Source organism: Bemisia tabaci, chromosome 4 (assembly GCF_918797505.1).
Source record: "Bemisia tabaci chromosome 4, PGI_BMITA_v3".
Taxonomy (NCBI): Eukaryota; Metazoa; Arthropoda; class Insecta; order Hemiptera; family Aleyrodidae; genus Bemisia; species Bemisia tabaci.
The window spans coordinates 38,471,180-38,495,460 of record NC_092796.1 but is presented as its reverse complement, the minus strand read 5'-3'; the positions used below and the strand labels follow the sequence as shown (position 1 = coordinate 38,495,460).

General features: G+C 39.7%; 1 protein-coding gene across 7 annotated transcripts in view; it reads right to left on the bottom strand.

The window, feature by feature from the left end:
- The window catches only part of dati (zinc finger protein datilografo), a 169,018-nt gene that overhangs the window by 50,431 nt on the left and 94,306 nt on the right, over positions 1-24,281 (bottom strand). For all 7 annotated transcript variants that reach the window (XM_072299807.1, XM_072299806.1, XM_072299809.1 and 4 more), the window contains one exon: positions 13,150-13,417. In XM_072299807.1, coding sequence (XP_072155908.1) covers positions 13,150-13,417 — 268 coding nt within the window. The remainder of the gene's footprint in view (positions 1-13,149; positions 13,418-24,281) is intronic.

The following is a 24,281-nucleotide window of genomic DNA, read 5'->3' as shown; positions in this document are numbered from 1 at the left end:
GTATTGAATCTATAATTTATTGGGAGTAAAGATAAAGCTTGAGATCAGTTTGTATTTATAAGGTGAATAACGTTGCACAATCTTAGAGACATTGTCGTGCTCCTGGTTCCTTTTTGCAAAATGCGATTCACATCAAAAATAGATTTAAGTGGCACTATTATGAACAATTAATTTATGTGACCGTCCAAGGGAATGAAGGTTTATTCGATCAAGATAAAACTTTCAACAGAGCCAGTAAAAAAAAACAAATGTTGAGATATTCATGGGAACCACTCAAATATTTACCGCAAATCTTAAAGCTAAATCGTTGTGAAAATATCATATTTACAGACGCTCCCATCCACCTTTAGGAACTTTATAGTTAGTGTCATTCTGTATGTCACCACGATTTGTTTCCTATTAGATGTTGTATTATGAACCGTTTTTCCGTATTTAATGAGACTTGGCCATGTGGTCCATGCGTTGAACTAATTCCTTTCATTGATCGGGTCTGAAGTTCCATTTGGACGTATTTATGCTAAAAGGCACTATGTTCCACGTAAACCCTATGCACATAGATCCTTGTAGCATACGAGGTCTGTTAGATTAGAAACCGGATTTTGGTCATAACTAGCCCACAATGCGTCCGATTTAGGTTTTCTTGAGCTTTCCTGATAGCTGGAAATATACTTAAGAACGCTACGTTCACAGATTTTGTTTATTTTGATCAGTGTTTATTCTGTGTCATCTTGAATACGAGTAAGTCAGGTGCGTTTTGCGATTTTAGCATGCGATCACTGACAGAGCAAAGATTCAACATTAAATTTTGTTTTAAACTCGGTATACCTTGTACCGAAACTTTTGGTATATGCTAAGAAAAGTTTACCATGATCATTGTATGAGATGTTCCCACTGTTTTGAATGGGTTAAACGATTCAAAACAGTTGTTGAACAAAGTCATATTTCTGAAGGCTCTGTACATACAATTTTGATAGAATATGTAGACACGCATCGAGTTTCAGGTACACTTGCCCCTTGATTGTTGTCCTTTGAACGAAAATCCAACCAAATGTCAAATTACCTTTAGCTGCTTGAACGTTCTAACAATGATCCTACATTTTTGGATAGGATAATTTTCGGTGACAATACTTTAGTGTACGGCTACGATATGGAGACGAAACTCCAATCGTCCTTGTGGGTTGAAAAATGTTGTGCAAGACCGAAAAAAGAGAGACAAGATCGGTCAAACATAAAAATCGCAAAACACCCTTGAGGTTGCCTTACTTCAAGCCACATACCAACGAAGCTAATTAGGATTTTTCAAATTTGTGAACGTAGCGTTCTTAAATATATTTTCAGCTATCAGAAAAGCTCAAGAAAACGTAACTTGGACGCATTGTAGGCTAGTTATGACCAAAATCCGGTTTCTAATCTAACATACCTCGTATATACGTCCATTTTTAAGTGAATATGCCTCAGAAAATTGACACGCACGTTACTACTCAGCTCATTTTCACGCTAATCAAAATTTGCCACATATTTGTAAGCGAATTACAGCATCCAACGCGAATTTCAACCGCGTCCGCTGCCTCTCCATCAATTTTTCGTCGGGGCGAGGGGAGGGGGTGCCCGGCTGCAATTTGCACGCATGCGAGGGGAAAATAATTTTTGAGTATTGCAGCTAATGTAACTTAAAAGAGAACTGTTGATAGGGCCGGAAATACAGTTGACTGAGTACCAACTACCACGGGGCAGCGCGTCGAGTACTATTGGTCCTCCTCCGCGGGAGCGCGGAGGGGGAGGGGTTATCTCTCTTAGTTTGCACACAAAGGGGGGCCTCATTTTATCGAATTTCCCCTATCCCTCTGTCCTCCTTGTGTCCCTTTCATCTCTGGTTTCTCTTTTTGTCCTATCATTGTTATTCCGTGCTCGCTCCCGGTGCGAGCATGCGTCCCTACGCACTTTGTCTAGGTCCCAGGCCGTTGACATACTCCCTGATTTCGAGTTTTGTCTTTCCAACTTCGGCGACTTCCAACAACGAGCCTAAATGCACTCGGAAAATAGAAACCTGCTCTGGGGGAAAATAGAATTTTTGTTCTTTGTTTACACGGATAAAATTATAAATTGCTGATTTAAAAATTCAATTACTAAAAAAAGTGACTGCAATGTATCAACGTAGATTTTACAACAGAAAATAAATGCTACTTTAACCACTATTGTAAGCTAATTTAACCACGGGGGTGGTTAAAGTCGGTGCACGTCGGTTACGAGAAACGGACTTATACTCGGATAACCAAAATATTCAGTGAAGAATGCGACTTGCGCGAGGTTTCGTACGGCTAACAAAAACGTTGGTAATCTTAACCATTATTTGGTCCTTATAATAAGAAATTTCTGTGTTCAATATGATCTAAACTTTTTTTTCGCTTTTTTTGTGGAAATATTGGCCAGGGACTTAGTGGTTTTCAAAATTTTTAATGGTTTTTATTCCGTCGTTTCTCTCACGAAAGGACGTAACAACATTTCAATGTTGCCAACTTTCTCCTCGTAAATTGAATTCTTACCCCGAGTATCTTGCGCATTTCTAAATGCAAATTCCACCGATATTCCCTCTAATCTTATGCGAAAATCGAACAAATTTTGACAAAAATTGCACAGGTATATTTTCGTAAAACATTGAATTGTTCGAGTCAATTTTGCAACCTTGTGCTGGAGTTACGTTCCTTCATCAGCGAGAAGACGATTCCTCTCTTTTTTCCCGCACCCAGGCCGTAAGTCCAGAAACGGCGCCGGAGACACGCGAAAAAAACCGAGGAGCTCAACTTCAATTTAAAGGAAATATGAACGCGGACTTTTTTCCGGAGCACCATATTTGAATAAAATCACGTTCCCGAAAATCCTTTTCATTAAAATGTCTATATCCACAAAGCCCGTAATTTTTTCCCTCCCTCCCGGACGCCCTTCATTCAATATTTTTATTGCTCTTCCCCCTCACTTTTCCACGACTGCTCGGACCCTCCGCCAGGGCCGCGGGTGAGTGCCATGAATTATTTTCACGGAATTTCGTCTCGAAAAATGTATAAAACTTTTATTCTTTTTCGTTTCCTCCTCCCCCGAGTGCTCCAAGACACCCTCGCGGACGCCTGAGACGCTGTCCCTTCGTCCGGAAGAAAAAATTGTTGCAAAAGAGCGTAACTCGAATTTTAACGTGAGCCCTGAAACGTATGGAGTAGTACGGGCCGTAGGGCTCATCCCGAGGGGTGGTTATGTTATTCCGTGTTGATGTTACGGTTTACTGCTGTTGCCCACTCGAGCCGCAGCGTCATTAATCAAATTGTTCTTAATTTTTTCCATTCACTGACAACAAACTTTCCCGATCCTAATTGAGTTTGTCTCTGCAACCCTTTTTAACTTATAAGCGGTGAGTGTCGTCCTTCCGAGATGGGGAGACGGCCCATAAAAAAGATGTTGCTCCGAACGCCAAATTAATGAGGTGAGAAGAGCTCATGATTCCCTGCTCTTTTTCTTGTCTCGGATCGCGAGGCGGTCGACTCATGATGGGTGAGTGTACAATTATTTTCAGTTTTTACAATTAAAGTTATCGTCTTCGAAAAAAGGCTCTCGTCGATTGCCAAATTTTTGTGTCGATTGGAGCGAGAGATGAAAACCTGGCGATTCGGACCGCACTGAAAAAATCTGTCTTGAGATATTAATTTGACTTTAAGCGCCTTTTCTTATCGACAAAGTATTTTTTTTAAAAAAATAAAATCCGTGCGGATTTCTTAAAGTCAGTTTTGATGAATTAAAGCAACGTTGTTTGGTTATCATAAACTTGACTGCATCAAAACAGCGTTCTTTCACTCGAAAAATTGACTTTGAGTTTGATCCATGCTGATTTAACTAAAAAAAAAAGCAAATTTTAAACGACGCTTCAAGTCAAAATAATATCTCAAGAAATGTTTTTATCGGTACGAGGTTCTTAAATGAACTGTTCAGATCAGCGTTGGTGGGAGGGGGGTGGGTGGATGATCGTCCAGGAATAATCACGCGGGTTGATCATTGAAATGTTATCGCCCTTTTATCGAATAATCATGACAAAGAAATCAAGATTTTCAAATGTAATCGATGGACTTAAAAAATTTGACAACATGTCGATCGAGTTTCAATCACGTGACTTAATTTGGTGCGTATATGCAACACGGATAACAATGGAGTATGTGTAGTTGCATCACGTGGCTAAACAATTGAAAAACCACTCCATTGTCAAATGATCTTGACAAAAAGTATTGGTTTTAATTTTTTCAAGGTATTCTGACAAACCCTCGATCGAGTTTCGATGATCAGCCGGGGACTGTTAAAGTTACAGAAGTTCTGAGGAAAGAGGAAACTGCTCGGAGAGGATGTTTCCGCAAGAAAATAAGGGATGAATCAAGATTATTTCGCGATACAATAATGAAAGCCCATTGACGGAGAGGGTCTGTTCCGAGTTGTCTGATTCGCGCAGTAGTTTCTCCCGCGCCAGGGAAGCGACGACCAATTAGAGGGATGAAAATTATTCTCACTAATTTTTTCACGTTTCCCATCTTGGCTCTTTTTTCCTCTCTCCGCCGATATTCCGAGACAATGGGGCCGCCCCTTTCTTCGCAGCAATAATTATTTACATACGGGGTAGAAAATAAAAATCCCCGAGAATGGATTAAATCGGCCGTGAAAGTTAGCGGGAGAAAATTGAAAGCACGTCGGAGCTTGTTAATTTGCCTTTTTTAAAATGAGGAGGGGGAGAGGGAGAGGGGCCAAGGAAAAAGGGAACCGGCGACTTTTCCAGTTGAAAAAGTGCCTGAAAAGAATTCCTCGGCAAAGTAGCATTGTAGCCTCATTCCAATTCGCGAAAGCTTTTAGCACGATAACGAAGACGGGGAGAGGGGAGCTCCAAAAAAAGCATTATTTGCACGGTCTCTGAGCAGAGGTGGACCTTTACAAAAACATGGCTCTTCTGACGAGAGTAAGGAGTGGCCTCGGAAAAAGAAATAATCAAAAATGTAAAAACTCTTTGCTATAGGTACCTCAGAAAACATCCTTTTGGATTTACTTTTGACATATTACTTAGTCTCCATTGACAAGTCAATTTATGAAACTATTCATAACTGTAATTTAATTTAAAAATATTATTAATTATATTTATTATTGTAGTTGAATAATTAAAACTCAATTTATAGGTGTTTTTAATATGATTATAGTCGTAATAATAGTTATAAACTTTATAATTTTAGTATAATTGAGGATTTCATGAGCTTTGTTTAAGCTGTTGTTTTTTCAAAAGCTAAAATTCAGAAAGCTAATTATGTATCTAACAGCATTTTTTTTTTTTTTTTTTTTTCAGTTGTCACCTTTCCATTATCTGATATTGCATAACTAGCAAGAGGCAGGCGCATTGGAACTCTATTAACCAGCGGTGAGAAGCTCTAATCTTATTCCTGAAGGCATCCTCCTGCAAAAAGTGATTCTCGTTGTTCTTTACTCGCATATGCAGCGATGAAAAGTTTGTTTTAAAAACTATAAATGGAGAAATACGTCAGATGGGAAGTGTGGGTTGGTGCTGAATTCTATGTGTAGCCAAATGTTTCAACCTCACTATTTTCAGTTATCTGTATCAATTATTCAGTTTCAGTTTTCTGTGTCCCTCCCTTCCTCTCTCATGTTAGATCCCATACATCAAGAAGGTATTTCTCTTCATAAATAGTTCTACTCTTTACGCAGCAAAAATACATGAAAAAAGGAAACAGAGGCAATAAGAAAACTATCTTGGAAAGAAATTTTTTGACTCAAAAAGTTATGTTTCCTGCGTTTTAATGCATATTATTGCTGTATTGAAATCCCTAAAAAAAATAAGACTTTCCATATGAGAATTTTCAACTGCATCACTTCCTATCTTATTCCAATATTTAGCGCAAAAGACAGGCGTTTTTTGTGGAGACAAATTGAGATAAAAATGTATCATTTGCCGTCGAATCAAGCGTAGTACTGTTTGAAGTCCACCCAGCAAGAAAATATTGAGAGGAAAACATTGCGAGGGACAATTTTTCTTCTCACGGCCACCAGCATCACAGCCTCGCAAAATTCTCTCAACTGTCATCGAATCCCGGCACGTTTTGGCAGCACTGAAAAGCACGTGGATGAGGCACAATTTATTTGACATTAAATTGCGCTTCTTAGCAGTCGAGACAGATAAAGAGGAGTATCACGGGAGATATGATAAAAAATTAGACCTGTGTACTTTTTACGGCTGCATTCGAATGCGTGCCAGTTAAATTCAAATACCCAGCTTGCCAAATTTCAGGGAAAATCGTGCACTTTGTTCTTATAAATTGTTGTAAAATCGGGAACATCCATCATTGGATGGCAACCGTGCCTCGCGAATGCAATTATCCACTAGTCAGTCATGCACTCACACTCGCCCGCTGAGCATGAAGCGATCTCGAAATTTTTAGCTAATCTTCTGACCTACAATTGAGTCTATTATTAATTGGGTCAGGCCTGCCTGATAAAAAGTGCAATTTAACCGTGCACTTTTTTAAAAGGGTCGAAAGATTAAGAAAAGAATGTTACATAAACGATTCGCTCGGCGGAGTGGCTCCTGTTGCTGCACTGCTACTTTGTGCATTTTTATCGATTCCTCTTCCCTGTCTCTTTGACGCAGCGAGCCAAAATGACTTTAATTTCCGCTCGTTGGTAATTAGCCGAAATGGCTTTCGCGAGCTCACATTCTTTTACAGTCGAAAAGATTGGGGAAAGAGTGGAGCATGCATGCGCTTGTCGTAAAATGTCGCTCCATTATAAATGTAGTTACTTGCTGCGATTCTTTTAATGGGATTGTTTCATTACCTTCCAACATCGTTTGTTTTTTTTTGTTTTTTTTTGTTTTTTTTTGTTTTTTTTTTTGTTTTTTTTTGTTTTTTTTTGTTTTTTTTTGTTGTTTTTGTTGTTTTTTTTGTTTTTGTTTTGTTTTGTCGCTGAACGCTGCTCAACCAGGAAAAATAATTGCAACAAACATCGAAAAAAAAGGATGCTGATTTAACATTCTGGATGTAAAAAAGTGTGCGACAACTCACAAAAGGCTGAATTAACCGCCACATCAGTTAATTTTACATCTTGATATTGCTAAAGTAACCACGGTAGCGACTAAGTCAGCGTTTTGTAAGTTTTCGCATATTAATGTCCAAGACACTGGGCAAAGCGTCCTGTGTTTTTCTTTCTTTGTTTTACAGCCTCGTCCCCTGGCTTTACGTTAAGTTGAAGACCTGCTACCATAGTGAACGTCAATGAGCATGCTTCTTCATCTTTGATGGGCTCTGAAAATGAGCTTAAGTAGCCAAAGAAATCAACTTAAAGCCAAAAGATCTGAATTCTGCATATTCAGCCAGCCGGCGGTACAGAAATCAAGGGGAGCTCAAATAATTATCGCAAGATAGCCGAGAAAAAGAAAAGGAAAAAAACTAAAGAATGCGAGAAAAAGTATCTCCAGCGGTCAAAAGAAACTCCTTTGCGGAGCTGAGAGCCCTGCTTGTGGGCTGGAAAGTTGGCGTTTGAAGGTTAGTCAAGTTTAGTTCAGTAATTTTTCAAATGAAATTATCCTGGCGAGTGGCACGGGAAGTCAAAGGATGGGGAGGCAAAAAATCCGGAAAAAGTTTTTCCCCCTCATTTTGCACTTTTTGCGCTACTGACCTCCCTTTGTGGCGAGCTTCCTCGAGAGTTAATCAAAGCAAGAACGATTAGCGATCGTCGTAAATTGTTTAATTTCTCATCGAGTTGTTTGATGTCTATGTTTTTTTTCAACCCTTCTCGAAGGATAAAAAGGCTGCTTTTTTCATGGAAAAACACCGAGAAAAATCAGATTTGTTTGAACGGAGAGACCTGTTTTTTTTTTATTTTTTTTGTTAGTTTAAGAAAATGCTCATGGCCAAGAAAATGATTTCTGACGCTGGGTAAAATTTTAGATGTGACTTTCAAACATTCCTGTTAGTGGTTACATTTTTGTGGCTGTCTCGCCTAAAAAAAAATTATTATAAAGAAGAAAACTTAGGATGATACGTGTTCTAGTGTTTCTTTTGGTTGATATAGGAGGTGAAACACAAACCAATACCAATTTCCTGTTGATTTTATAACAATTTGCGGTGTATTTAGAGCAGAAAACAAGAAAAGGACTGGTAAAATGCAAACCTCCGATTGCGACGTTGTTATTCATCACTCGTTTTTTATTAAATTTCCTCAAGAAAACTAACTGGCATTTTCTATTACAATTTTTGAAGGCAAGGATTATTTTGTGTTTTACACTGAGAGAAATTTCAGCACAAAAGTTTGGTTAATATGGGAAGTAAAACACAAAATGTCCCTAGACCGTGAACAATTTCGAAAGAAAATGCGAGCTCCTTTCCTCGAAGAAATTTAATAAGAAACGTGTGGTGAATATACAACGTCGCAAATCGAAGGAATGCACTTTCCCAGTCCCTCCCTTGTTTTCTACGCTAAATTCACCGCGAACTGTACCAAAATCAATCGACAATTTGTTTTAGTTTGTGTTTTACCACATCAACTAAAAGTAACACATAAGAACACACATAGTTTTATCTGTGTACTAGCGGTATATGCACTAGCCTCAAATAGCTGTAAAATTTACTCCGGTTTTGTCTCAGTTCAATTTTGAATCGAAAAATATTAATTCCGATGAGACAATAGAGAAAGCTCTCAAATAAGGAGAGAGGACTCGGACACGAAGGAGAGAGAGGAAAGAGCGTTAATGAGATGGAAATCATTAAGGAAGAGGCAGAGGGCGAAAAAAGACGGGAAAAAAGGAAATGTGTTGGAGCCTGACTCCTGGACTTTGCGGTGCAGCGTCTTCAAGCTCGGAGAACTGAATTATCGGCTCCAACTTAAAAGCTAAAATCATAATGGTTTTTATTGGATTTAAAGACGATTTACACGGGGGAATTTATTACATTAGCATTTCAGCTATTAATTTCCTCCTTATAAGTGGTGGAACGGCGGACCTTTTTCTTCGCTCTTCCCTTTTTTCTCCTATTCATTGGCCCCGGACAGAGGAGATGAGAGAAAAAAGAGGGGGGGGGGGGCGGAGCGAAGCCGGTTGGCGGAGAAAGAATAAGCTATGATTTAATTAGCTTTATTTTACCGGATAGAGCAGATGACTTTTCATCGCTCCGTATTTTACCGCTAGGATCCGAAATTTTAAATGCATTTTTCCCATTTTTTTTTCAATTTGTGATCTTAGAGAATTTCAGGATGAAAATTTTGAGTTTTAGATAGCATCCTGTGAATACATTTTTTCTGGCGTCTTGTGGTTAAACTACTTTCTCCCGTTATAATGTTTGATTTTTGTCTCGATAATTATAATGCAAATAAGAATATGTATTCCTGACTGAAATAGGAAAAAAATGCCCACAAAAGTTTCATGAAACGCTTTAGAATGATACGTTTTTTCACTGGATATGTTTCCCTCCCCTCAACTTTGTCTGAGAATAACTTTCACAGTATAAATTGTGCAAGAAGAATCCTTTATTTCTGCTGATTTTTTTCTAATAAATTATCACATATTCCATTCCACCCAAACCCGTCCAATGTCGGCCGAAATCCAATACTTATTGAACATTTCCTACAGAGGAATCCCAGTTGTTTGAAAAATGATTCCAGCTGTTTTAAAAATAATTATTTCTTTTTTTATTGTCCTCTCGATGGCAGTTTTAGAGAAAACTCTTTAAAAAATCGACATTTTTAATTTCTTTTAAAAACAGCTGAAAATGTAGGGGGAAAATTTGACATTGAATTTCTCTCATGGTTGAAAAGAAATCATCGCCAATGTAGCCATTGACGAAGTCAACCAAAGCTGTAGACATCATAAAACGGTACCTGAAGCTTATCAAACCAGGTAGTGTCATAAAAACCCACATACGAGGTGAGATCCTCTCATATCCTCAACAAATATTTACATTGGTGCATTTTTCAAGTGTCCGATGCAACACTTTCAGAACGCATTGATATATGCGCCCACTTGAAAAAGACGGGGAAGGAGGAGACAAGGAAGAATAAGAATAATGGATTGCGAGAAAGAATTGAGCGTTCAGGCCTTGACTTTGGCCTATTTGAGATCTATCCTCGACACGTCTCCTCGGGTTTGTTTGCTTTTTAATTTAGATAAAAGAAAATCAACCATTGTTTCGCGACGGATCAAGAAGTTTGCACTTGAAAGATGTGTGTTGCTAAGGAGGAACGCCGTATGGACACTGAGATGTTGTTGGCAGTCATCAGCCTAGCATTGGCTTTCATATCATCGTTAAGTAAAAAAAAAAAAATTCTAGGTTCCATTTTTCTAGGTGCTTATTGATACCGTGGCCGTTTTGAGTTTTATCCACTTACTGTCCTAGGCTATAAAACGAAATAAAAATGCATATTTTCGCAGCAGGTGCCGTTTTAATTTCGTTTTATAACCTGAAAATGAGTGGTAAAACTCATAACATCCCTGGTTAGTCAAGGAAATCTACAGAATGTATAGAAAATCCTGCAAGAAAAAGGGATTTTCCATAACAATTAAAATTGCGCCATTTCGCAACTGTTCCCTCAAAAAACTTTGCCAGCTCGTAATGCGGTAAAATTGTCGTTTTCACTTGAACCCTCATTAAAGTCTTTGATGGGATGGGCACGGGAGAATTTTTTCTCGGTAAAGTGAGCCAACGCAACGGGAAGATGGGAGAGAGTTCACACGGATAACTGTGGGCTGGGACAAAGAGAAGATGCAGGGTTTAGGGGTCTGAATTCGATGGAAGTGCCAGGGAACAAATTAGATTAATTAATTTGGAACTCAGCAATCAATACAAGTCACCGCCAAGCCGCCTAGACGTATTTGATCTGAGTGCATGGACAGGAGCAAATCAGTCACAGTATGGCTTATGTTGCAGGATTGTGCAACTCGTACTTTTTCAAAAACGACACATTGTAGTGTGATTCTTAACGTAACCCTAGTTTAAGTGACCTTTAAAAAAGCAATTTCCAAAAACTCGTGAGATAACTGTTGACACGTTCGTTTTGGAAAACCCTTTGTGCATACTTCCTAACGTAAAATTGAACTATCTGTGGTATTCACGCGAAAAATCTTTAAGACATTGACCCCTTTTTGAAGAATTGTTAAAATATTCTCCAACATGTTGAGTGTTGTCAACCACCTTTGATATTTTAAGATTCTATTGATACTTTCGTACTTAAATTCTACCTCATGAACACTCTGAGAGAGGTTTCTAAAACGAGAATTTTAACAGTTTTCTTGAGAGTTGGCTTTCAAATATGGCCCTCGAATTGATGTGAAATGCTGCATGCAGGATGTTCTCTGGCCTACCTCAAACATATTGAAGGCAAAACGGAAAAAAACGTGACATCTTTATCATCCGCAAGATATTTTCACCTCTTCCAAATCATTAGGTCAAATGAAATCGATAACTAAACTCCAAACCCGCACTGGAAAAAAACACAGTGGATCTAGAGTCCAGACCCTTGAAAATATTGACAAGAAAAAATACCCTTGATTCAATCAGATTTAAGCTTGAATCAAAACAAAATCCGCTTAAATTAAGAGGCTTGGTTCTTGATTTAAGCTAGATTCTGATTGAATCAAGAGTACTTTTTCTTGTCGATGTTTTTAAGGGTCTGGACTCTAGATCCAATGTGTTTTTTTTTTTTTTCCAGTGTTGATTTTTTTTAAAAGAACACTAACCAACAAACGCCTCAGAAAAAATCATCAAATTATCAGATACGTCCTCGTCCTCCGACCACATTCGACCGAACCCCTCGAATGGCTGGCTATCCACGGATCATGGATTCCGTCCCGGCCGGCTTTTATCGCATTTTAAAAGCCCTCGGCCGGGACTTGAGCGGGCTTTGTATCGCATTCCGGGGGCGCCCAAGCCCCGGCCGCGCGACACGCCGCAATTTGTCGGCCCTTTAATTGAGGCTACTCCAAACACTCCCTTTTCGATTCCAATCGGATTCCGATTAGAAACTGCATTCGCAGAGCCGCCCCAGATTACCCCCTTGTTTTCCGCTAAGAACGCCTCCTCCAACCCCCTCGCCCGCTCCCCTCTCAGGCCGCCCGGTGACGGACATTTAGTTCGCATCAGTAATCGATTTATCGGACTTGGGATGTTTGGTGATTTCGGGGCGTGTTTTATCCCGGTCTCATGTCCCGACTTCCTTGATGACCGTTTAACCTCGTGCGACGGCGAAAAGGTAACTGCGTGTGCTATCGATGGCGATGTTCAAAGAAAGCAATGAAAGTATCAGAAGTTCATTAAGTTCAAGAAAATATCTTCATCACAGTGATTCAAAAGCTTTAATTTTTAATTTTTTTTTCCTGAAACAAAAAACCGATTCTGTGGCCAGCGCGACTGACCCATTCAATCCTAATCTGACCAGAAACGATATATTTTAGAGACCTCGCATTGTCGTCTTCCTTACAAAGTAAAAGTTTCTTCGTAACCTATTGAGGTTACAGTTTTCTTGATGAGCATGATAGAGTAGGCAACTATTCGTACTCCATGGTCATAATTTGCATAACCGGCTATTTCAAGGCGTTATTCCCTAATGTCGTGCAAGGCAAAACATCCGTAACTGTCAAATATCTCACATTGTAATTTCACTGTTTTCTATGAGAAGTGTAAAGTAGGCAACTATTCGCACTCCGCGGTCGTCATTTGCATACTCGGCAAATTGAAGGCGATTTGTAAGACTGTTTAGAGGACTCGATGTACAATTGTACATGGATAGCATACCTCACGCAAGTCAAAACAAAATTATCCGGGAAAATGTCCAAAATCCTTCGGAATATTTTCAAAATCTTCCGGAAACATTCTCGATTTGCAAATCATCCGGAAAATTCTTGATTCGCAAGTCTTCCGGAAAATTCTCGATTTGCAAATCTTCCGGAAAATTATTAATTCGAAAATCTTCCGGAAAATTCTCTATTTGTAAATCTTCCGGAAAATTCTCGATTTGCAAATCTTCCGGTAGAGTGTCCGGGAAGGGAGAAATCTCCCGATTTCGTGTAATTTCCGAAAATATTTCTCCCCGAAAAACGGGAGGCCTGACGGATAGAGCGATAGAAATGGGAGTTACCTGTGTGTAGTCTGGTATGTTGCTGGACATGGCTGAGTTGCTTGAATCGTTTGTCGCAGTAGGTGCATTTGTAGGGTTTTTCTCCGGTGTGGACCCGGATGTGCTGGACGAGCTGGTGGTTGGAGGAGAAGCTCTTGAGACACTGCTGGCACTGGTGCGGCTTGGTGATCTCCAGGCCGCCCCCGCTCAGCGAGGACGCCCCGCCGACGCTGCCCGCTCGGTGCAAGTCCCTCCCGTGCTGCATCAACATCGACTTCTGCATCAGAAACTACAACAAACCACCCGAACTCGGATTAGACTCCTTCAAACACTACCAATTATGTCATATTAACATGCCACAAAACACACAAAAACACTTTTATAAGACATACAAAAAATTCAAAGAGAAATAAACATAACTGAACTAAAAATATGTAGAATCCACAATTTCCCAAAAGGATTATCAATAAATGACCCAAAATTACATTAGATATCAGACGAATTCTTAAAGATCAAGGCCGAATTAGTGTTCCAATAGTTTCAATAAGTATTATGAAGGAAATTAGAATCAAAGGACTCCTCAGAGGAACAGAGTGAGAAATCGTCCTTCCGTAATCAACTTGAAAGAATGACATAATGCAAACATGCATAGATCTAATGAGATGAGTTAGTCAACTAGGAAAAGCTTAAAAGATGTATTCATCTTCGGCCTTGTCTCAAAGGGAAGTTTCGTGGGATTTTTTCCAGGGAAGAATCTCCTTTGCGAAGTTGGGAAAAATATTGAGTCGGTCAATTTTAATCACAGTACGAATTTCAATTTTTTTTCCGACTTTAGGTTTCTTGCAAATTCGAAATTTTAAATATGTGATTCTCGAAACAGCAAAAATTGCACTTATGTGCCTTGTCCTTCAAGCCTCTCAATTTGTGTCGAGATATTCATATTTGAACATAGCACGGCTGTTAAAAACAATTAAAATACTCCTCGAGAGTTAAATGTATGGTCATGCTGACCACAAATTCGTTGGAATGAGAGGAGTTTCATTCTAGGAAAAATGTCTAATCATTCGGAAATCGTGGGTGAAAATTATTCAAAAAAATATATATGAAAAAAATGTCACTAAGTTTCATCATTTTTTGCATCAGAGTAAGTGCGTATTTGGACTGGTGTAAATGAGATGTGGACATGCGGGAAAAATGTAATTCCATGCAAAAAATGGCAATCTGCGGTGCAATATGCAATGGTTGCTCGAGCCGCGGCGGCAGTGGAGAGAAAGACCCAACAGTGGCGAGGCGTGAATGATCGATCAGCGATATTTCTTTATTTAAAGTTGTGGTAAAGAATCGATTATAAAGGTGGTCGTTGCGAACATCCTGTGTATCGATCCTGTCCCATTGGTACAAATGGTAGACCAATCGATACATCGCAAAGCGCGCCACGCCACTGAGACCCAACTAACGCCGCTAGTCACAATCAGATGGCTGAGGAATCGCGATCTCACCTTCCGCCTGGATATCTCCCCGGCTCTGCTATTTTGAAGATAAATTCTTTAACACGATTTGACCCCAGCCTTGTCAATTGAATTATCTCTACCCCCGCTCGGCCCATTCCGTGTGTATTTGCAGCCCCTCCGCCCCCGCCCGCGCCTTTTTATTTTACAGACTCCCAGCTCCTTGGGAATAATGAGTGGTACATTCCAGACTACTAATTAAGACCATTTTCACGAGGCACGACTTTCCTCTAAATCTCTTCATTATATCATTTTTCTCTTCCCTCCCCCGCCCCCTCCATCGGGGGCGACTGCAAATCATGTGTTTGCGCTGAAATCAAGGGAATAATTAGTACTCGGATACGTTTTGGAGCGGATTCTTTTTTTTACAGTGTGAATTGCGATACATCGATTGTTATGCCATTTAAACCTATGGTAAAGAATCGATCATTAAGGTGTTCGCTGCAAACACCCTGTTTATTGATCCTTTTCCATAGGTTTAAATGGCATAACAATCGATGTATCGCAATTCACGCCACGCCACTGGTCGACACGGCTTAATTAGAATGGTCAAACTGATTAGTCCGAAACAATGAGATCGTCGCGTCGCGGTGAAACTGAATATTTTAGGTCAGGGGCTCTGAGCTAGCGCCACTCCATTAAAAAGGAAAGCTTCTGGACCCCGGCACGAATCCTTCGGTCCGTTTTCTCGATGATGGAATCGCTCGATTCCGCTCGGATCGCCAGGATTTATCGGAGGAGGAATTGGAGTGATGAGATTAAACATTCCGAAGCACGCGTTTCACATAAAAACGGAAAATAGAAATTTCTATTTTTTAATAACTTATTTTCTTTTTTTATTGAACGATGGAGCTGTGGTAGTCTCCTCACTCACAAAAGAGAGGGTAAGAATGTGTTATCAAGTTGCCTCATCATCGAAAAATCTTAGAAGAATGCTGAATTGAAGTTCGGACGTTCGTTTTTCTCCTCTGAAATTTAAGCTGCGATAAAATTTTTCTGAGAATAAATATGTCGTGTGCTGCATGCATGATCAAGAACCCCACCGAACAAAACTTCATTTGAACAATTTAAATCTGTACCAATTTTAAGATGAGACCTGTTTACTCTTACGGATCTCAGAGCTCATGTCTGAATGTAAGTAGCTCCTTTAGATTTAAATGCGTGCATTTATGCGTGTTCATCCAACAAAAAGCTACCTCAAGATCGTTCCAATGCGGAGCAGTAATTGTACACTAGAGCTCATTTTCAAAAGTATAAAAATGTGTGAATCAAAATTGGAATAATTTCCAAGTGCTGTAAGAAGAGGATTTAGCGAGCGGATTCAGGAAGCGGTTTCAGCCCAAATCAGCATGGAGTGACAGAGGGAGAATGTCGAATAAGGCTGGGCCACAGCCGTGACGTGCTTTACGATATATCGATTGATCTGCCATTTAAATCTGTACGAAAGGATCGATAGACAGGGTGTTCGCAATAAACACCTTAATAATCGATACTTTACAAAGGCTTCAAATGGGGAAATATCGATAATCGATCATTGACGCCTCGCCTCTGGGCTGGGCGTTGGACGAAAACCTTCGGAGGAATCGGACCGAAGAAAAAAGAGTATCATTTAAAATCGCCGAAACGATTCTTCAATGAAAGTAATTGTTTTGCCGTTAAGTTTCGACAAACAAGCATTAATGATGATTAATCTTTGCTTTCAAGAATCGGGACTCGAAAGTTTATTCCATCATTTATTTTTACATTTTTCCCCTTTTTTCCTCGGTGCTCCTCGGGGCGTCTTCGTTCTCGCGCCGAGTTGGACATTTAAATCGAAAGGAGCTGTGTTCATCCTGGCATGAGCCCTGAGATCCATAAGGATACATGCATGATAAGGATCATGTCAAAATGGACATAGCTCCTTTCAAATTTAATGCGGCCAGATTTGAGTCGCGAACTTGGTTGTCACGTCGAGTTGAATTCGAGAACACCTCAATATTGACGACGTAACAGCATTGATGCCATGGGTTGAGTTTTTCTGGTTTCAAAATAATTTTTGGCATTTCCGAATTTTTTTTTGAGTTGAGTCAAAACCGGAGCTCCAGTTTCGCAAAAAATATGTTTCGAGCGTCCCATTTCCTTTCCGCGATGAGAAAAATTTCTTTCTGAATCAGCAGGAGTTCCTGTTAAATATGCAACGACATATTTTGCATTGAAAAAAACTAGGAGCCTCATTTTGTTTCAAATAGCAGTCCTATTATTTAAAAAAAGACGTTCGGTTGCTCACTGGAAAGAAAAAAAAAAGAAAAAAAAACACATTGGATCTAGAGTCCAGACTCTTGAAAACACTGACAAGAAAAAATACTCTTGATTCAAACAGATTTAAGCTTAAATTAAAAGGAAATCCGCTCAAATTAAGAGGCTTGGTTCTTGATTTAAGCAGAAATCCGATTGAATCAAGAGTATTTTTTCTTGTCGATGTTTTTAAGAGTCTGGACTCCAGATCCAATGTGTTTTTTTTCCAGTTCTTTAAAGAGGTCGGCGCTTGATACAATAAGAGTTTTGCAAAACATTAAAATTAAAACGGATTATGTCATGACGGGGTGGAATTTGTACGTAAAAAACATAATTTAAGAAAACCTATGTATTAAAAGGGCTGTTCTTGTGAAAAAAATGTTCACTGTAGAATATGGACATTCATAAATATTATGTTGACACCCTGCTCGTTTGATCCACGGATCTACCCCCAAAATGCGATTTCCCGGTGGTGAGAATGGCAAGGTTGGTTCGCGGAGTCCCCGGTCGCTTGACTAGCAACGCGTTGTCACATTAAAAGATACATAAATAAATAAAACCCCTTTTTTCCCTTTTTTCGAAGCTGCGGCCGTTGATGAATGGGGGAGAGCGGTCGGGGAAATTGTCTCGAAGCCGCGGTTTCGGTTCTCTTCTTTAATATCATTGACACGTTCAACCCAGTAAGTGCCACTTCCCCCGTCCATTTATTCTCCCAAGATCCCTGTCTCCGTCCCTCCCTCAATTTTTTAACGCCCGCCGTTCCCTCTTTTTTACAACTCCTTGTCATTTCGGAGGTTTCCCCGCTCCGTATTATTTTCCCGAAGGGATAAAAACATTTTTGTCGCTGCATTTTCATTAAAACATATTTCCTCCCCCTCCCGCTTCGCGAGATATCTTTGCGCCTCGTTTTTTTCCCGCCCGCAACACCTGCTTACTAATCAACTAAAATTTTTCCCTCACTTTTTCTTTGAAAGTGTCGCCATTAATTTCGAACGGCTGTGGTTCCGTACCTGCCATTGTGCTCTGGTGGTAAGATTTTTATCTTTTTGGGGTTTTCTTAGCTTCCGCCGCTTGCAGTGTGTTTTTCTTTACGTCTCTCCGTGCTGTTTTTTTTCTTTTTTTCCAAACGGGAAACAGAATTCCTTTAGGATTAATTTTTATTTTCACGACCGGAAAAAAACTACCCCAATCACTAAACTTTTATTGTTCTTAAAAGTCGATATCAATTAGTTTTAACTGATTTTTAAATATCAATGACCAATGTATCTGCTCATCAGGCATGATTGTCACCAAAAGGTATGCCATCTTCTAAATCAGATACTTTTGTAAATCCTGTTAAAATTAGAATTAACATCTAGATCCAATAGCGCGACTGAAACTCTATGAAATGGCTCGGAATAGATAAGACACTGGATTTATAACAGCAGGTTAAACTCAGATTCCACCGGTGGCAGCCGATAAATCATGAGACTTCGAGGCCTGTCGATAAGGCAAAAGCCAAAGAGAGCCTCACGTTATTACACCTCAACGCCTGGATTTGACGCTAACGTGACCCGCCAAGCACCGGCGCATCATAGGTGGCTCCCCCGGAACTCCACAGGGGCTACTTTCAGCGCCGATTTTCCCCGGGTCGCCTGCCAAAGGAATCACTCGATGTTAAAACCCATTAAATCCATCCCCTGTTGAGCCCTGCGCTCCCTAACGTTGCGTACAGATCAGGGCTCATTGAATGACGTATATATGCTGTTTTAGCATGGACCTATTCAAAGAAGGGGACGAAATCGACGCGGAGATGATTGTAAGTTGAATCTCTCACCGGAGCGTATTTATCTTGCCCCGCGATAGGTAGGCCACCGAGCAAACTGCACACTCGCTGGACAAATATCCGATAAAGCCCGGGTTTCTCGGCGTGATTTTGTCATTCGCGCGTGTCATTAATCATCTTTTCGCAACGACCCTGACGCCTCCAGATTCATCGAGCCAATTTTAAGGCCCTCCCCCACCCCTCCATGCTTGCTAACTTACCGCACTCTATTATTTGGCTTATGGGGTCGGCCGCTCGCTGATTTATAAACCCCCAGCATTAGGACAAGAGCCTCCGACATTACTTCGGCACCGCATCGGAAAGCATTACTATCTTCCAAAGGAAAAACGACGTATGAACGTTTGAGCGTGGCTCAGAATCACTTTTAAGAAAAAACTTATAATTGTAAAATGATCTCACTCTTAAAATATCCAATCATGAGAGTAACGTGTACCGCATAACGCCTGATTTCAAAATTTCATTCTGATTTAATTGCTTAACTATTAAGAATTATTAAGGGGCTTGGAGGACAAGGCGCATAAGTGCAGTTTTCGCTCTTTCGAAGAATACGTGTTTGAAGTTTCAAAATTACACAGATCCTTATGGTGGAGAGAAAGTTTAAATCGACTTTTTGATGCTTAAAAATTGGAATTTACGAGCGAATTTTTCACAGAATATACACCAAGACTAGTTTTACTTGCACTCATTAATATCTCAATTTTTTAAAAACTGCACTTATGCACCTTCTCCTCCAAGTCCCTTAATTTTGAGCCCCTTCAAGAATTCACGAATACAGAAATATTAGATTTTATTTTTAGTACACTGGGAAAAAAAACATTGGATCTAGAGTCCAGACTCTTGAAAACATGGACAAGAAAAAATACTCTTGATTCAATCGGATTTTTGTTTGAATCAAAACTGAATCCGCTTAAATTAAACAGGCTTGGTTCTTGATTTAAGCTAGATTCTGATTGAATTAAGAGCACTTTTTTTGTCGATATTTTCAAGAGTCTGGACTCTAGATCCAATGTGTTTTTTTTTTCAGCGTATATAAAGATAATCAAATGGACTTTTTAAAATGTGCTTTCGGTCCAAACTTTCATGAACTCGTCTCTAGCGATTCTCCCCGGGAACCCTCGAGATCCGATCACCCGAAATCAATCATCCCAGAAAGAAAGCTCTCTGAAAAGAAATCCATTCTCAAATCCCGCGTTTTAAATACCCTCCGATGACAGTGCTCTTTCCGCGAATATCATTTGCATTCGCGATTGATTGCGCAAAAAGAATATGCCGCACCGTCGGCTCCGATTTTTCAAACCACTTACCCCCCGCGCAGCGGCGATAAACATTTAATTACGGCGCAAAGATCAAACAGCGTAAAAAAATAAGACGAAGGGCCACAAGGAGAAGATGAAATAATTGCAGAAAAAAGAGGAATTACTTCGGATTAGCGGGGGAAGGGCAGTTGAAGGGTTTAAAACTGTTACACGCGAGAGGGGAGATCCACGGATTCTTGAGAAGTTCTGCTCCTTAGAAGTCATAACGCCCAGTTATCGGAGCTTTTTTCAAGATTGTCTCGTTCCTTACTCCTTTTAAATATCTTTTAATTTCGATCCAATTTTATTTGAAACGTCTGATCGTGGAAAAGGGACGATGGTCACCATTATTCCACCGCCTCAACTTTAAACTTTGTATTTTAATATTTTTTTTCCACCTAACAATTTGATTTTTGACACAAAAAATGGCAATACCGTGAAATGTTTGAATATGTTTGAAAAAGAAGGTATCTATGGATAAATCGAAAAGGTTTCCTATTTCAACACGTACACGGAGAAAAAAACCTCGTGCGTGGAACCCGAAGTTTAGATCATATGGATAACTGAAGTTTTCAGATTGAGCATCTGAACACTTTAGATCTAGCTGTCGACGTTCGGATCACACATCTGAAACTTCAGTTCTTACATCTGAAGTACTTCAGATGTAAGAACCGAAGTTTTTCGGATGTGAGAACCGAAGTTTTTTGGATGTGAGAACCGAAGTTTTTCGGATGTGAAAACCGAAGTACTTCAGATGTAAGAACTGAAGTTTCAGATGTGTGATCCGAACCTCGACAGCTAGATCTAAAGTGTTCAGATGCTTAATCCGAAAACTTCAGAGATCCATATGACCTAAATTTCGGGTTCCACGCACGAAGTTTTTTTCTGCGTGTGCTAAAATAGGGATTATCAATCGAAGTCATTCGATAAAAAGCATTACTTAGACAGGGATTTATCGATCAAAGTAATTCGATAAAAAGCATTACTAAGATAGGAATTTACCCATCAAAGTCATTCGATAAAGACTCAACAATCAACCCGCTGCGGCTCGATTGTTGAATCTATATCGAATGCCTTCGATCGATAGAAATCATTGCTGAGATAAGGATGTATCGATGAGGGTCATTCAATAACGATTAAAAAATCGATCCGCTGGTTCCTGATCCACTTACTCCCCTGCAACACATGCTCCGGCCACTGGCGCATGCGGATTGGCACCTCCTAAAATACATTCTTCAATCCGCTGCCCTGCCCTGCAAAAACGACGGATCCACGCAGGGTTTGCCCTTCAGTTAGCATGTTCTTTCCCAAGCGTGGCTCCGCGTGGAGGTCCCCGGAAGCAACTGGACGGCTACCCCTTTCAGCGTTCGCCCCTTATCGGTTAGATCGCATCTCGATAGGTGTTTTTTATTCCTTCTCAATATCCAATTTACATCATCCTGATCGGTTCCCTTCGTATTTTGGTCGTTTGACCGTCGTCCCTCTTACGCGTCTATCATTTGCCCTGTTGCCAGAACGGCTGAAATGTGGAAAAATGGTTATTTAAAATCATTTGAAGTAAGTTATTATTATAAACCTTTTTGGTAATCTTCTAGCTAAGTTTCCATTAAGGAGATCACGGGCCGTCTTGGCCAGTTTTAAGCGAGTGTATTAATTTATTCACTGGAAAAAAAAACAAAAAAAAACAAACAAACAAACAAACAAAACACACATTGTATCTAGAGTCAAGACTCTTGAAAACATTGACAAGAAAAAATACTCTTGATTCAATCGGATTTTTGCTTGAATCAAAACAAAATCCGCTTAAATTAAGAGGCTTGGTTCTTGATTTAAGCAAAAATCCGATTGAATCAAGAGTACTTTTTCTTGTCGATGTTTTTAAGAGTCTGGACCCTAGATCCAATGTGTTTTTTTTCCAGTGTTTATCCATGCGTGGTCGTTTACGGAAAAAGGGGCTTTACTGCTTACAACACTAATTAAGCTAATGGTACTACTGCGAGTACGTGGAGAAATTCCTCAAGAACATTAAGACACAAAAAACCGGCCAAAAACTTCAAACTAACCCAGAATCTTGACAATTTTTCGGTTCGTAGTAGTAAAGAATAAAATTTTGAGAAGAACCTATTTTCAATTTTAATCTGCTACGCGTGGGGCTTAATATTTTTTAATTAAAATTCATCCTTACACCCCTAGTACTTTGGAAATAAACTAGACCGATTTTTTTTTACTCTGATTGAGAAAATGTTGGTTTTTTGACAAATACATGGCCATGGTTTGAGGTCCTTCTTCTTGTGTACCGTCAGATTGTGTTTCCTTCTCTTGTTTTGGAAAGTTTCAAATAAAAAAAAAAATTTCGCGTGTTTTGAAGTGATGACATTTTAATGCCAGTCCAGATTTTATTAATTTTCGTAGTTACAAGAGCGCGCATAACTGCATTAGTAAATATTGTATATCAGTATTTTATTCTTGGCATTATTTAAACTGAATACGAGTCGTGTTGAGATGTATAGAGGAATAATGGACATCAGAGGAGAGAAAAGCAACGTTCAAACGACCGAGAAGAGAAGAAATTCTCTCCTGCTTGGTCCACTCACCACCTGTTCACAATCTTTCGAACTGACAACCCTTGAGATATTTACTTCGAATGCGACTAACTTTTGTTCAATTTGCCCAACCCTCTTGTAACCCTTCCTCAAAAATAGATCAACTATCTGATATGGTCATCTCGACTGTGTGGAGGGTAGAGCGAATTAGTTTTTTTCGGCATTGTCGTGCTGTTGCCACGACGGAAAATCCGAAATCGTTTATTTAGGTTTCGTTGCGAATACCCTGTCCATCGATCCTTTTCCATAAGTTTAAATGACAGGTCGATCGATAAATCGCAAAGTGCGCCACACCACTGCTCTCTTAAAAAATAGCGAAAAACATCGTTGGAAGTTTTTTCATTCGAACCGCTTTCGTTGCTCGACGAAAGTCCGATGAGCTAGCCGGAGAGTTAAAAATGAAGTTATCGGCTCTGAGATAAGGGCGGAAGAGAAGGTGTGGACAGGAAAAAAGAGCGAATCAAGATCTCGATATTTTATTCGGATGCAGGAAACGTGAAAACGCCCACTAAGATTCACCGATACTTCGACTTCCGCCCGAAGAGGAAATCATCGCCAACATTTTTCACATCGTGGATTTTTTAATTTTTCTGGGCTAATCGGTATAATTAGTCTCAATTAAAAGAGTCTTTGGATTGTAAGTGCGCGAAGAAAATGAGTAATTTCTACCTTTCAGCACCGAAGTCGCTATGATTAATCGTGTAATTGGTGCAAGTTGTAATGCTTCGCCTTTTTCCATCCGCTCACCTCTCTTGCCCAGCTTTAAGCACTGTTTATTTAGCCACCCTTTCCTTCTTCTCTCTCTTGTCACCGTTCTGAACAATGTGCAATGATAAAAAAATCAAACACCAGTCGTCTTCAGCAGTTTCTTCTTATAGTTCAACGACTGGATTTTGTTTCAGTTTAGGGGGAATAAATAAGCTTACTAGTGTCGTCTAGAAGAGCGGAACTAGGAATATTTTTGGACGGCGGTGTGATGTACAACAATGTAGAATCGGGGGAGGTAAAACAGCCCTCTGTGCCAGCTCGAACTAGGGATATAATTTAAAATCTTAATTTTTCCGGGGAATGCAGAAAATGCAGGGAATATTTAGGAGATAGAGGCTTCCCGGTCTTTTCAATGTCTCCTTGGCGTTTTACTTGATAATTACAGCACGCAAAATATCATTGAACGGATGGAAAGTAACATTCGGAGTGGCTTTTGGAAGGTAGGGGCAAAAACAACGACATTGTGAACACTTTTTATTTGCCTGACTCAATTTAGGATGTTTTAAAAAAAAAAAATTAAGAAAGTTCATGTGCAATAGTTCTTAACACAACTTGGGTTCCAATTTTGTGTAGTACTAATAACACGATGGCTGCCTTGTTTTCAAAATTATCTGTGTCGGCGTAAATATTTGTCATTTTTGAAGCATGAAGCACAATACATTTCAGATTTATAACAATTCGCTTTCAGAGCAACAGAAAGAAGCTTTCAACGGGACAAAAATTTTTCGCCCCCCCCCCCCCCCAGCCCCCTTCGTTGCCACCTTCCCTAATAAATCCTTGAGACAAGGAAGTAAATAAACGTAAAGATGAAAGATCGCAATTACCCACTTGAACCCAATCGCTTTTTCTGAATGAATCGGTCGATGTTAAAACCGCACAT